The 13554-nt window shown below is 44.2% G+C and overlaps 1 protein-coding gene across 5 annotated transcripts in view; it reads right to left on the bottom strand.

Annotated features, from left to right (window-relative positions):
* Positions 1 to 13554, bottom strand: part of ESRRB (estrogen related receptor beta) — a 177853-nt gene that overhangs the window by 86705 nt on the left and 77594 nt on the right. The window contains exon 1 of one of the 5 annotated variants that reach the window (XM_045012602.1): positions 10885 to 10901. The exons of the other annotated variants lie outside the window; for them this stretch is intronic. Within the exon in view, the coding sequence (XP_044868537.1) occupies positions 10885 to 10889 (5 nt within the window). The 5' untranslated portion in view covers positions 10890 to 10901. Of the gene's footprint in view, positions 1 to 10884; positions 10902 to 13554 lie in introns of those variants that run through there. 5 annotated transcript variants of the gene reach the window in all.

The following is a 13554-nucleotide window of genomic DNA, read 5'->3' on the forward strand; positions in this document are numbered from 1 at the left end:
GCCATTGGATGATGATGTATCCTTCTCTGGTAGACTGAACAGCCCATTATTAAATATTTGTACCTCATGTAGGTACTCCTAGCCTGTAATCAAGTCACCTCCTAACCTTCCCTTTCTTAAGCTAAATAGATTGAGCTCTTTGAGTCTATCACTATAAAGTATATTTTCTAATCCTTTAATCATTTTGTGGCTCTTCTCTGAACTCTCTCCAATTTATTTACATCCTTCTGGAACTGCAGACCCCGGAAGTGGACCCGCTGTTCCAGCAGCAGTCACACCAGTGCCAAATACTGAGGGAAAATAACATCTACTCCTCAAGATTCCCCTGTTTATGCATCCAAGAACTGCATTAGCTCTTTTAGCCACAGCTTCATGCGGGAGCTCATGTTCAGCTGATTATCCATCACAACACCAAAATCTTTTTCAGTGTTGCTTTCCAGGACAGAGTCCCCCATCCTGAAAGTAGGCCCTACATTTTTTATTGCTAGATGTATACAATTTCCATTTAGATATATTAAAATGCATATTGTTTGCTTGTGCCAGCTTATCAAGCAATCCAGATCACTCTGTATCAGTGACCTGTCCTTTTTATTATTTATCACTCTCTCAATTTTTAGGTCATCCGCAAACTGCATCAGAAATGATTTTATGTTCTCTTTGAGGTCATTGATAAAAATGTTAAATAGCGTAGGGCCAAGAACCGATCCCTGTGGGCTCCCACTAGAACAGGGATGGGCAAACTTTTTGGCCCAAAGGCCACATCTGCATATAGAAATTGTATGGCAGGCCATGAATGCTCACAAAATTGTGGTAGGGGTGAGGGAGGAAGCTCTGGGCTGGGGGAGGGGAGGAGAGCGTGAGGGCTCCGGCCGGGGTTGTGGGCTCTGGGGTGGGGCTGGGGATGAGGAGTTTGGGGTGTAGCAGGGTGCTCTGGGCTGGGACCGAGGGGCTCGGAGGGGAATCAGGGCTGGGACAGGGGGTTGGAGCATGGGGTGGCAGGGATCAGGGCTCCAGCTGGGAGTGCAGGCTCTGGGGTGGGGCAGAGGATGAGTGGTTTGGGGTGCAGGAGGGTGCTCCAGAGCATGGGAGGGGGGATCAGGGCTGGGGCAGGCAGTTGGTGTGTGGGGGCGTGGCTCAGGGTTGCAGGCTCTGGGCAGCTCTTATGTCAAGCAGCTCCCAGAAGCAGTGGCATGTCCCCTCTCTGGCTCCTATGCAGAGGCATGGCCAGGCGGCTCTGCTGCGCGCTGCCCTGTCCACAGGCACCGCCCCTGCAGCTCCTATTGGCTGCAGTTCCTGGCCAATGGGAACTGCAGGGGTGGCACTTGGGGAGGGGCAGCATGCAGAGCGGAGCCCCCTGACTGCCCCTATGCGTAGGAGCCGGGGGGGGGGACATGCTGCTGCTTCCGGGAGCCGTGTGGAGCGGCTACCGACCCTGCTCCCCAGCTGGAGTGCTGGAGCAGGGCAAGCCCCAGATCCCACTCCCCAGTGGGAGCTCGAGGGCTGGATTAAAACGGGTAGCAGTCTGGAAATGGCCCACGGGTCGTAGTTTGGCCACCCCTGCACTAGAAACATATCCACTGAATGGTTTTTCATTTACAGTCATGTTTTGAGACTTATCAGTGAGCCATCTTTTAATCTAGTTCATGTGTGCCAGGTTAATTTCATATCATTCTAGTTCTTTTTTTTTTAATCAAAATGCCATGCTGTACCAAGTCAAGTGCCTTATAGAAGTCTAATACATCAACATTATTACCTTTACCACCCAAACTTGTAATCTCATCAAAAATACAGATCAAGTTAGTTTGACAGGCCCTATTTTCCATAAACCCCTGTTGATTGGCATTAATGATATTACCCTCCTTTAATTTGTTATTAATCTAGTCTCATATCGGGTGCTCCATTATTTTGCCTGGGATCAATGTCAGACTGACAGACCTAGAATTACCTGGGTCATTCTGTTTACCCTTTTTAAGTATTGGTACAACATTAGCTTTCTTCCTGTCAATACAGCCTTCTTCCTCGATTGCGGCTTTCTGGGCATCTAGTAAAGTATTTCTATTAAAGTATTTCCAATGATCATTCACTTTTTTTTATTAAATTCTTTCTCCCAGGTGATTTGGCCCACGGCTTTGCGACAGTTTTGCCAAAGTGTTAGTCTAGAAGGGAAAAAATATTCCAAAGAAATCAAAATGTTTTGTTTTGACATTTTCTAAACAAATCGTTTTGATTTTTTGGGTCAAAAAGACTTTCCATTTTGGAATTTCCTTTAATTATATTTTTAAATAATTGCTCAGAATTTAAATGAAAATTTTCATTTTGAGTCAAACAAAACTTTTAGCTTGACCTGAAGTAGTTTTCAGGTCAGCTTGAAATGATTCCCCTCACCCCATATTTCGGGACTGCCAGCAAATTGAAAAGGCTGTTATTTGAACAGCTCCAATCCCAACTCCATCTACCTGTGACACATTCTGTATCTGAATCCTGCCTTGTTTTGTCTTGATCTGCAGTACAGAAGATACAGCATTTCATGTCTCCCCATTACATATGTATTGTATATGGAAAGGACTTCTATTTTGACACTTATCCATATAAATAGGGAGGTTAATGGTGAAAGAAAGAGGGAGGCATGCAAACTACATTGAAATAACTTTACAAGCTCTAATGCTAAAAGAGAAACCCTGACAATTCACAAGTACAGTGGATGCTCTGCCCTTAATTCATATGAAATGGTCACCCTGTATTACACAGAGCTTTGTACAGGATAGGGGGATTAGCCACATGTCGTAGTCTTCACACAGCTAAAACCAAACACCCTGTTTTGAAAGCTGAGTGCTCATGGAGAAATCCCGGTCTGTTTTTCCATATGGTGCCATTTAAGCTTTACACCAATTCTCCTGCTACAAGATGAACTTGGTGCTAGTGTCTGGTAAGAGGTTCAGAAATTCTGACTGCATATTGACTTGCAAAAGTGACCTGAACATTTTATCACCTTTGAAATGATCCTGAATGAAACTTCTTCCTCATCCATTTGTGATAGGAGCTATAGAAGCTGAGAGAGCCATTGAACAATACTGAATTTTACAATTTGCTGAGGAAGAATGGTTTCAAGTGATAAGCAATATCCTATCTACCACCTAAATCCTACCCAAATGGTTTATAGCTCCACTGAAAGATCATCAGAAATAAGGTAAGAGAAATACCCACATCTGCATTTAGGTCCTGAACCAGCTCTCATTAAAGTTAAATGGTGAGAATCTCATTGACTCCAGTGGGAGTTGGACCTGAGAATACAGGACACATGTACCTGGATGGATATGGTATAAAGTAGTGCCACCCATTGCCTTTAGTTTGGCGGGTCAGATTTCCAAGGTTCCCGCTAAAGGTCCATCTGCCTACCATGCCTGAGCTGAACCAGCTCTTCTTGAAATAGGTACTTAGATCGAAGGCAAGGCTGTTCCAAGGAAGGAAAGGGGGTGAGCAGACCTGCCCCAATGATACGAAATTGTCAGAAGTCACTAGTAATGCTAATAAACATTGCTAACAAACTGTGGCATCAGTCACGCTGCACGTATTGCTGAGGGTGCTAGATACCCAACTCATGGCAACCGCAGTACAACTCCTTTGAGTATCACTGGAAGCAATGAGTCAATTAACATGTCCCAGTCCTCCGGTGACATCCGTTAGTACAATGACCCCCGAGAGACCATTTCACTGCTAGCCATCACCAAGTTCACCCAGCCTGTGCAAATAACTCTATAAGAAATCTTCAGCAACAGCCGCCCTAAAAGGGTCCCTCTATGAATGACTCCTTTATTTACTTGAATTCATAACAAAGCAAACAACAGCCACCCATCCCAAGCTCCAAGTGCCTTTGACAAGTGTTGTGCCTTCACAGATGCAGAAAATTCAGTCCAAGTCCAAACAACTTTCTCCTCCCAAAAGCAGCAATATCCTCAAACCAGAAGGAACTCAAGTGAGTCCCCAAACTTGGACGAAAAGAATTAACCAGAACAGAGCACCAGCCACTTGACAAGAGAGCATCCCAGTATGCAGTGACAACAGCTATTCCACAGAAAAACTGCAGATCACACCAGCTATCTAGCAAATCACCTGTTGTAGACCAACTGGATTGTTGCTCACCTCTAGGCAACTACAGGGAACTTGTGTGAAGGTCCCGCCTTTGATACAGTACAGAATGGGTCAGCAAGGGAGCTGTGAGGATTGGGTTGCAATCCTGGATGTGGCTGACCCAGCACAAACAGCTAGTCCTATCAGTGTTCATTTTCCTATTTGTGTGTGTGTAATTTAGCTGAGATGTTTAGGTTTCTGGCAAATCTGCAAATGCTTTAAAGTTCCTCTGACCCTCCAGAACTGCTGGATAGAGTTTCAGGCTACAAGGGATGGAAAGAACCCTTCATCTGTCTCTCCCAAATATTAAATATCCCTGTAACCCACTTTCCCCTCCTGCTGCCTGTGTGGTCTCTGTACCCCCAAAGATCAGGGTGGATGGAAGTGAAGGGGAGGGAGTCCCTTTGGATCAGTATTTATTCTAATCAATCAACTAAAAAAATAGCAGCAGAGAGTAATTATTAATAATCAAGTAAAATTGGATTATTTCTCTGCACTGCGGTGCTGACTGGATGGGTAGGTTGGTATAGAACTCAAATTCATTGGAGCAAGCTACTGAACTGAAATTGCTGACCTCAGCAGTTTGTCAGGGAAGGTAGAAACAGGGAAATCAGCTAACCATATGGGGATACAATTTGAAGGGCACGGAGTTACTTGGTCAGGCTAAATAATATGGTGGCCAGGTCTGGATATGTTCCAATCAAGCAGCATATCCAGTTTCAATTCAAGTGACAGTGATAGGCCCCCCTGTCAGATCATCCCAGGATATCAACGGAGCTTCCTGATTTTGAGGGATCACTTTTGGACTTTCCTCCTTTTTAAACAGTAAATCAGCCTCCCTCCCCACAAAAGGTAACCTACAAGTAGCACAGAGCAAAGGGCCTCTGAAAACTACAAGAGCAACGTCACTGAATATGCCAGGCTCTCAGGGACAGCTCTGATCTTTGTTGTTTTAATCAGGGATTCAAGTGCAAAAAAAATCCAAAAGGAACATTATGGTTAAGCTTTTACATGCACTGAAGTCAGGAAATTCAATATTACACTTTCCAAAACAAGTGTGACATGGACACATTGTGTAGAGGGCCATATTTTCAAACAGTCACCTAAATTGCACCCACAAAAAATGCCTGTATGAACATTCATTTTACACAGAAAACATGCATTTTTGCTTCAAAAATAAAAGCAGACTCAACCACAAATATGTATCTGCATGTGCAATTATGTGCACACGTCTTTATGCATACAAATATCTGTGTGTGTTTGCCTGTGAATATTTTGCAGGCATGATTTAGACACTTATGTTAAAAAATTTGGCACACACGCCACATTGTGAGCCAGACCCTCAGCTTGTGTCCCTTGAAGACAATGTAGCTGGGAGGATTTATAACAGCTAGGCAGCTAGCTCTAAAACACTAAACTCATAGTAATACAAAATATTATCTAATCGCATGGGGACTGCAGTATGGTTACCAAAGAAAGCAGAACTTGGAGTTTCCTGACATCCTGAGTATGTAAAATCTCAGCCATTAAACTAAAATTAATATACCATGGGTTTTATATTTAATAACTTAGTAATTAACTTTGCAAAATAAATATTTACTTTTCTCTATCTTAGGAATCATTATATCACCCTATAGAATCTAACACTTAATTGCTTTCCTAACTTTTGCACGCTTGTTTTATTTTTTTAAATGAACTTTTTGTTCCCCAAGGGAAGGGGAATAATTAGGCTTACTTCCTGTCCCTCCCCCCCTTTTTTTAAAAAAAAAAGCTGAAATGTAGGTTTTGGGAGATATGCAACGTTACACAATCCCTGGAATATACAATCAATGAATAATCAATTTAAAAGTGAAAGGAAGCAATAAAGCAGTTAGTGTGTGCAAGGACTTCCCCATAGGGCCAAGTCAGTTTCCCTCAAGTTGGTTATCCCATATTACCTGCTTACTTAACTGAGTGAAATGGGTCTTGGCTACCTTATGGTTTTCATGGTCACTCCCAGCAATGACAGCATGGCTGGTATTTTTTGTTTTTGTTTTTTTTTAATTAAATCAGAACAGCCCCAAAAGGTTTTGACATTGTGGACTGTATGTCACTGCAGTAATGTAGCTTCAATTCTACACCATTGGCAACTATTTGGGGCGCCTACACAGATAGGAGAGGAAAGAGCATGGAAAGAGGAAACAGTGCTGAATGAACAGCTCTTTAGGCCTTTGTTTGCCTGGAGTGGAAAGAGTTAAGCCTGCTTTGAGGTTCTCTTTGTTCTCCATGATTTGTGCAAGCCCAGCAATCAATCAATCTTGCTCTTTTTTTTCCCTAGGAACCATTGCAGGAATATCATGCCCAGGATCTTGGTTAAATCCACTACTCTTTTCCATCAAGTCACTCTACCCCCACCTCCCCACAGCACCCCCTCCCAAAAGGGGCCTTCTGAGCTCGTTTTGCTAATGTATTCTCAAACCAAATTAGGGGCCCTGACTCTCGGTGAAGTTCGTGAGTTAGTTGCTGCGATGCACTGAATTAAAGATACCATCTCGGACTCAAATCAGATTAGAGCCCACACACACACATGCAAAAGCCCACTTTCTAATCAATTTTATAAAGGGCCTTCAGCAGAGATACACTAATGGTATTGAGCTGAGATCTTTAAACTAAGTCTGCAAGAAGTCTGTGGAGATAAAACACACACTGTATTAAAGAGAGAGCTCTTCACTGTGCCCTTCCCACTGAGAGCCCAGCGCACATGGGAACAGCAATTCAAAATACAAAACCAGCCCTCCTGACATGGACAAGACGTCCCCCCATCCTCCTCTCTCCTTTTCATCCTTCAGACCTCCACTTGGCTCTATCTTTCTTTCTTTCCTTCCTTCCTTCCCTCCCTTTCAAGCTGCTGCTGCAAGTCCCTGCACACCATATTCTCCTCTTCATGGGAATTACTGAGCCTTAGTACCTGCTGGGAAGGGGGCTAAAACTAACAAAGTGGGGATCCTTCTAGTTCTGACAGCTGAATTCCAACACTGCTGAATCTCTAGCAGGCAGGGTCCCAGATAGCAAACCATCCTGCTTGTGGCTGAAGGGGAGTCTCAGTTTCAAAAGAGCTGTCCAGTGGCTGCTTACAAGACATTAAACCTGATGTGGTGCTGGCTGCATCAGGATATCATAACACCGTGTTGTGATGCCACAATACACACATCCTAGAAGCAGGATGTGACTGAGTCCACTACAGAGGACCGTGTTTAGAAGGTGGCATCCCTTACACCTCGTCTCCCCATGCACTTTCAGCTCTCCCACAGCCCAGGAGTGGAAATCCTCGTATTTTAAATAATATGTTTTTCTCTCTGAAGTCAGTGCTCTGCATTGTCACAAGGAGCACAGAAGAAATGTGGAGAGATGAGGGAAGTTCCTGTTAGGTGGGAAAGCCTGGGTGGATGTAAACTAGGAGAGGGAGGCAAAGAAAAGGAAAAGAGGAGATTTTGTATAAGTAGCTAAAGCTAGAGATAAAATAGCCCAGCTATTGCCCAGGCACCTCTATCCATGACTGAGCTGAAGTTTCTGATGTGCCAAGCTCACTGTTCCAAACACATCAACAATCCTTTGCCCTTTTCTGACACTTTCCACTGGAGGATCTCAAAGCACTTTATAAACATTTATGAATCACAGCTCAAAACACAAGATCAGACAGTGTCACTATCCTCATTTTACAGGTTGGGAAACTGAGGCACAGAGTGGTGAAAGCACTTGCCCAAAGTCGCACAGGAAATCTGTGACAGAGCTGGAAATAGAACCCCAGTCTCAGTTCCAAGCCCTGTGTCTTAAGAACAAGACCATCCTCTATCAAAAATAGCTCTCTCTTTGGCTACTAGAAAACATACCAACTAGATCCTCAAAACCTTTAGGGATTCAGATGCTTGAAGAAGTTTTTTTGGTATGTAATGCCCTGGCTGGCTGATTTATTTGGGGTGTTCTTCTCACATAAACTTTTTATAGAAGAAAAGGCCCGTGTAATATCCTGATCACAAAATATGATCCTGTAACCAACAGCTAACAGATATGTAAATAAATATACATGCTCCCTAGAGCAGATTCATTAACAATTCTCTCTGGGAAGAATTTTCATCTTGCAAAATATATAATTTTTATTTTATATTATCAATAAACTGCCTGAGGTGAAGGGCAAACCTTTAATAAAATCAGCTTGTCCGTCCTACTGTTTTTCTGAGGTGGTGATTGTAATGTGAATTGGGAAGGATGAAAAACGTAAATATGGCATTTTGCAGCAGGGGGAACCCAAACTACACCCAGCCAAGAGCTGTAGCAACAACTTGCCAGAAGCCTGAGCTCTACATCTAACTGGCATAAAGTAGAGAAGAATGCAATTGCCTTATCATAAGCACAGAGGTGCGGCTCACAGAGACTACAGATTCCAGCCTGCAATGCTCCTACTGGCTAAACATCTGTATTAACCATTCAAGCAGCTGTGGGCTGCATGACAGGATTCCATGGGCTGCACGACAGGATTCCGTGGGCTGCACGTGGCCAACAATCTGCACTTTGACTAACCCGCTCTACAGACTGATGCATAACAAGGGAATAGCTTTCACCAGCTCAGAAGCCTCTCCCCCAGCCCCACATCTCCCCAAAGCAGGATGTACCCTGGCAGAGAAGAGAGGGATGGGAGACAAAAGGTAAGCAGAAGTGAAGAGGGGGATGGACAGCAGCAGGCAGGAGGAATGGAATGGAGACAAGAGAGGAAAACTTAGGGTCTGACTATTTCTGTTCAGAAGTGCAGTTGGGTGGAGCTGGTTCATGCTCAGAGCTCAGATGTGCTCCCCCTTCACTGGGAAGGTTCCAGGCCTTGCACTGCTGTGCAGTTTTATGATGGTCACGCGCTGAGGACGATGCCAGTTTTCAATGCAATTAACCTTTCCAGACTAATGAAATGGTTCTATTGGCTGTGATGGTGGTGAGAAGCCCCTTGGCTCCAGCAGGCTCCTGAGGAGGGGTTATCGAGGTCACACAGCATTACCGCTCTAGTTCTATTTGCAGGCTGCAGCTAATCAATGCCAGACCTGAAAGGAGCAGGTGATGCCAGCCCCAGCATCACACGCCAACCCTGTATTGATCCCAGGGAGGAGAGGTGACTTGAGCCCGAGCCTGTTGATCTGCTGTGTCACAGGCAAAGTTCTTCCAGGAATGTACCCCACACAGGAGGAGAGCTCGGGAGGAAACAAGGTGTCAATTCCAGAGAAAGAGAAAGGATTAGTCTGTGTGTGGCACAAAGGCTGAATGCTCGGAGCAATGCAGAGCCTAACACTGGCAGAGTCACCTCCCGCTTTCTAGTTACGGATCTGCATGGGTTAATGCAGCCAGTGGATTTGGGTCAATGGGGTTCTGGATGAGCACAGATCCCTCCCACAGGGCTTCTCCCAAAGCTCAGGCCTGTCCTACAGTACTCACTCCCAGGGCTGGCTCCAGGCACCAGCTTAGCAAGCAGGTGCTTGGGGCGGCCACTCCGGAGCAGGGCGGCACATTCAGGTATTCGGCGGCAATTTGGCGGAGGGTCTCTCACTCCCGCTTGGAGCGAAGGACCTCCCGCTGAATTGCCGCAGATCGTGCCTTTTTTTTTTTTTTTTTGCTGCTTGGGGCGGCAAAACCCCTGGAGCCGGCCCTGCTCACTCCATACTCCACTCTGTTGCTTTAACCCATTACTCCCCAGCTCAGATCTGTCCTACACTGTTCAGCCTTACTCCTGGCAACTCAAACATGCAAAAATCATGAGTCAGAATCCCCAAAATCACGAGATTTTAAATAATAATAAATAGTAGATCCTTTTTATTTGCCTTTATGTTTCTGAGCCTTTGGGGGTTCTTGAGTCATGCTTTCAAACTTTTCTCTGCAGTCCTGAGGGCTAGAGAGTTCCTTTTTAAAATGAAAGTGGAGATTCTCACCAAACTGAGTCCAGGAGCTGGTGCTGTAAGAAAAAACACCAAATGCTGCAAGACTTTCAATAAACTCGGAAGAGTTGGCAACACATCAGGCTCCACTGAGCTCTGTCACTTTACTTGTGCTATGAAACCCACCCACCTACACTGGTACTGTGTGTTCATACCATTGTTACCATCAATCTTTTCTCCATTACATACTTTTCTTGGATCTTTTATTATGTTAGATTGTAGACTCCACACGTAAAGGCTAGAGTGCTGCAGCTGCACCAATTCAACTCCATCACTGTAGCACTTCAATGAAGACACTACTTAGGCCAACGGGAGGGCATCTCCCATCAGCGTAGGTAATCCAGCTCCCCGAGAGGTGGTAACTGTATTGACAGGAGAAGCCCTCCTGTTGACATAGCGCTGTCTACACCGGGAGTTAGGTCAGTATAAGGGCATAGTTCTACCAACAGAAGTTGCTAGTGTAGACCAACCAAAAGGGGCAGGGACTGACTTTTATGTTTGTGCAGCCTCCAGTACTTTAGGGCCTATATCCTGATTAGGACCAGTAGATTGTTACCAAAATACAAATTAATAATAATAGTCAACTGACCAGCAACTTCTTGACATTAAAAAAAAATGTGATTTCTCCTTTGATCTACAGCTCTGTCCATAACTTTAAGAAACACACAATCCCAAAAGGGTTCCAATCCTAGTCATAGGTGCATACAGAGTTTAATCTAGGGACCTGGTTATTTTTAGTATAGCTACTAGCAGGAAGGGAAGAATAGAGAGGAGCTTATTTTTAAAAATTGCAAAATGCACGCACCTCATCACCTGATGTGCTAATCAGGTGCCTCCATATGCAAATGACTCATTGTATGTTTGTGGAGGGGAGTACACACACAAATACAGGCCTTACTTGCAAAGCCATTTTCAGAGGAGCAAGGTCAGCTTCTGCTTTTTTTTGCCTAAAGTTTCTATGACAAGGTAGCGCATGCGCAGGTCTCCAATGTGAAAGCTGTCCCCTTGAATTCAGAAATGCATCTTTGAGGGCACAGGGCATCCATCTCAGGGAACTCCAATCCTGACAAAACAGGAATGGAAAACAATCTGATTTATGGGATTATGGATGGAGCAGAAAGGTCTCATTACAAGCATCATCGTTATTATTACTAGTATTAATACAGACGTGCCTAGATGCCCCACTGTGCTAGGCACGGCACATACTCCTACTAATTGATTGTACTTATGAGGGCAGGGACAAACTAAGTAGGAAGACAGACAGACAGACAGTAGGAAAAAGGAAATACTACGACCCTCATTTTACAGATGGAGAATAGAGGCACAGAGAGATTAAGTCACTTGTCCAACATCACACAGGAAACTTTCAATTTTTTTGAAGGTCAAATTTTTTAAGCAATGAAGGGAAAAGGATCCTTCCATTAGGCCAGTAAGTGTGAACTAAGTTTCATGAATAATGACTTTATGGATGGAGGTTGTGGCGGTTGTGCTATTACCTGCTGCGATGCTCTTACCTCTTAATCAGCTCCCCTTGATGGAGAAAACAAAAGAGAACACTGGTTGGAAGTTCTTGAATTTCTTCCATTCCAGGATTGCTGACTGCCTTGTCTCACTAATTTTCATAGAATCATGGAAGTTAGAGCTGGAAAAGCCATATAAGTTCCATCTAGTCCACTGGCAACCCAAGGGGTCAGTGTAGGACTGTTTCGTAAGTCAGTTCACTGGTGCTTAACCCAGTCTTGTTTTTCTCTCCTCCTCTAATCTGGACTAAGTTTGAATGACAGTTCACTGAGCTTCAAAGATCAAATGTTCAAGATAAATGCTAACTAGCCATCACCTTTACAAAGCAATTCCAGAGACAGAAACCCAGACTCTTCCCCATGGGGCTACATTAAAATGAAAACGTTTACTGTATGCCCCCAGGGTTCCTGGCAGCCCTGTTTTGTAAGAATTAATAATGTGTAAAACAAAAAGCCATATAATATTACTATTCTTCCTCCTACTAAACACCCACCAGACTTGAGATACTATGGCGGTAGAGGCTGTACAGTAGTGCAAGTAGTTTGTAGAGAGATGGAATTAGGTCAGAAAATGGAAAAGAGAGAGAGAATGACTAAGGCTAAGATTTTCATGGAGGCATGTGTTTGCAAGCTGCATGTTCATGTAGCCGTCGACAGACACCAGGTAGCCCTTGCAGCTTGCAAACACAGAAGAATACATCGATGGTGCATTGTCAGGACACCTTGGTGAAGTTTTGATAAGGTGTAACAATGTCCTGTACATCAGAGGAGTAGAAGAAGAAGAAGGGGAAATGAGAGAATAAGTTTGTATATTTCTGGAAAATAAAGATCAGTTTAAAAAAAAAAACCCTGCTCCCCTTTCCTTTGTCAATTACTTGTCCTTTTAGATTGGAAGCACTGCAGGGCAGGTACTGTCTCTGACCATGTGTTTGAATGAAGCAGCATGCCACAAAAATGGAGCCCCAATCCTGGTAGGAGCCCTCTGGGTGCTACTATAATGCAAATACATAAGCGGATATTTGCTTATCAATATCATACTGTAAATCTGCACAAATGCAAGTCTGTGCTTTGGAATCTTCATGACTGGATTAATGAAGTACCGGGGTGCTGTAGATCTGGATCGAAGTTCATTGGCAGAGCTGTGGAAATCTGCTTCATACTAGATTTAAGGTACATTAGTAAAATAAGGGTAGGCTCAGAACTTGAACAGCAGAGGCTGCGGCAGGTCAAGAATGAGGTGCACTGGCAGAGAGGCAGGGGGAAGTAGCTTGCTCACACTGTGCCTTAGTCTGCCCAATGATACGAGTTCCTCACTTTCATGAGCACTATATTCGTACAAAAATGTTTTTTTAAAAACCCACCACAGGCGATTAAGCTGTGATCTAGATTAATTAGCTGCCATATTTCATTTTTAAAATCAGAACTGGCCTGCACTGACACCGAGGAAATGTAGAATATTTTCACTCCTATCTAACAGCCTGATTTTTCACTACGTCTTGAACTAAACAATCACTCCTGGACCCGTGTGCCTGTGCCAAGCTTCCAGCTGCACCCACTTCTATGGGCAAGTTCTACAGCACTCCTGGGAAAGGCTGTATGTCGCGCGGGGGGGGGGGGGGGGGGGGGGCGGGTTTCTAATGAAAGTGTTGACCTCTGTGTAACCAGAGTGCCCTGAGCAGCATCGCTTCAATGCAGGAAACAAAAAGATTGATGAATTGTATAATGTACTGTTATTGTTAATTTTTCTGAGTGCTGCTGGTTGGTGTCTCTTGGAGACTAACTGGAAGAACGATATTAACTCTGTTCTAGAGACTTGCTGTTGGAGACAGAGGCTGTGTCCTCACTTTCGGAGTGATGAGTAAATGTCAAAATACACACCCGAGTGACAATACCTCATTTAAAAGGGACTTAGAATCACTTGCGTGTGCATGTTGTCACCTCAGCCCCTCACTCTC

This window comes from Mauremys mutica, chromosome 4, assembly GCF_020497125.1.
Source record: "Mauremys mutica isolate MM-2020 ecotype Southern chromosome 4, ASM2049712v1, whole genome shotgun sequence".
Lineage (NCBI taxonomy): Eukaryota > Metazoa > Chordata > Testudines > Geoemydidae > Mauremys > Mauremys mutica.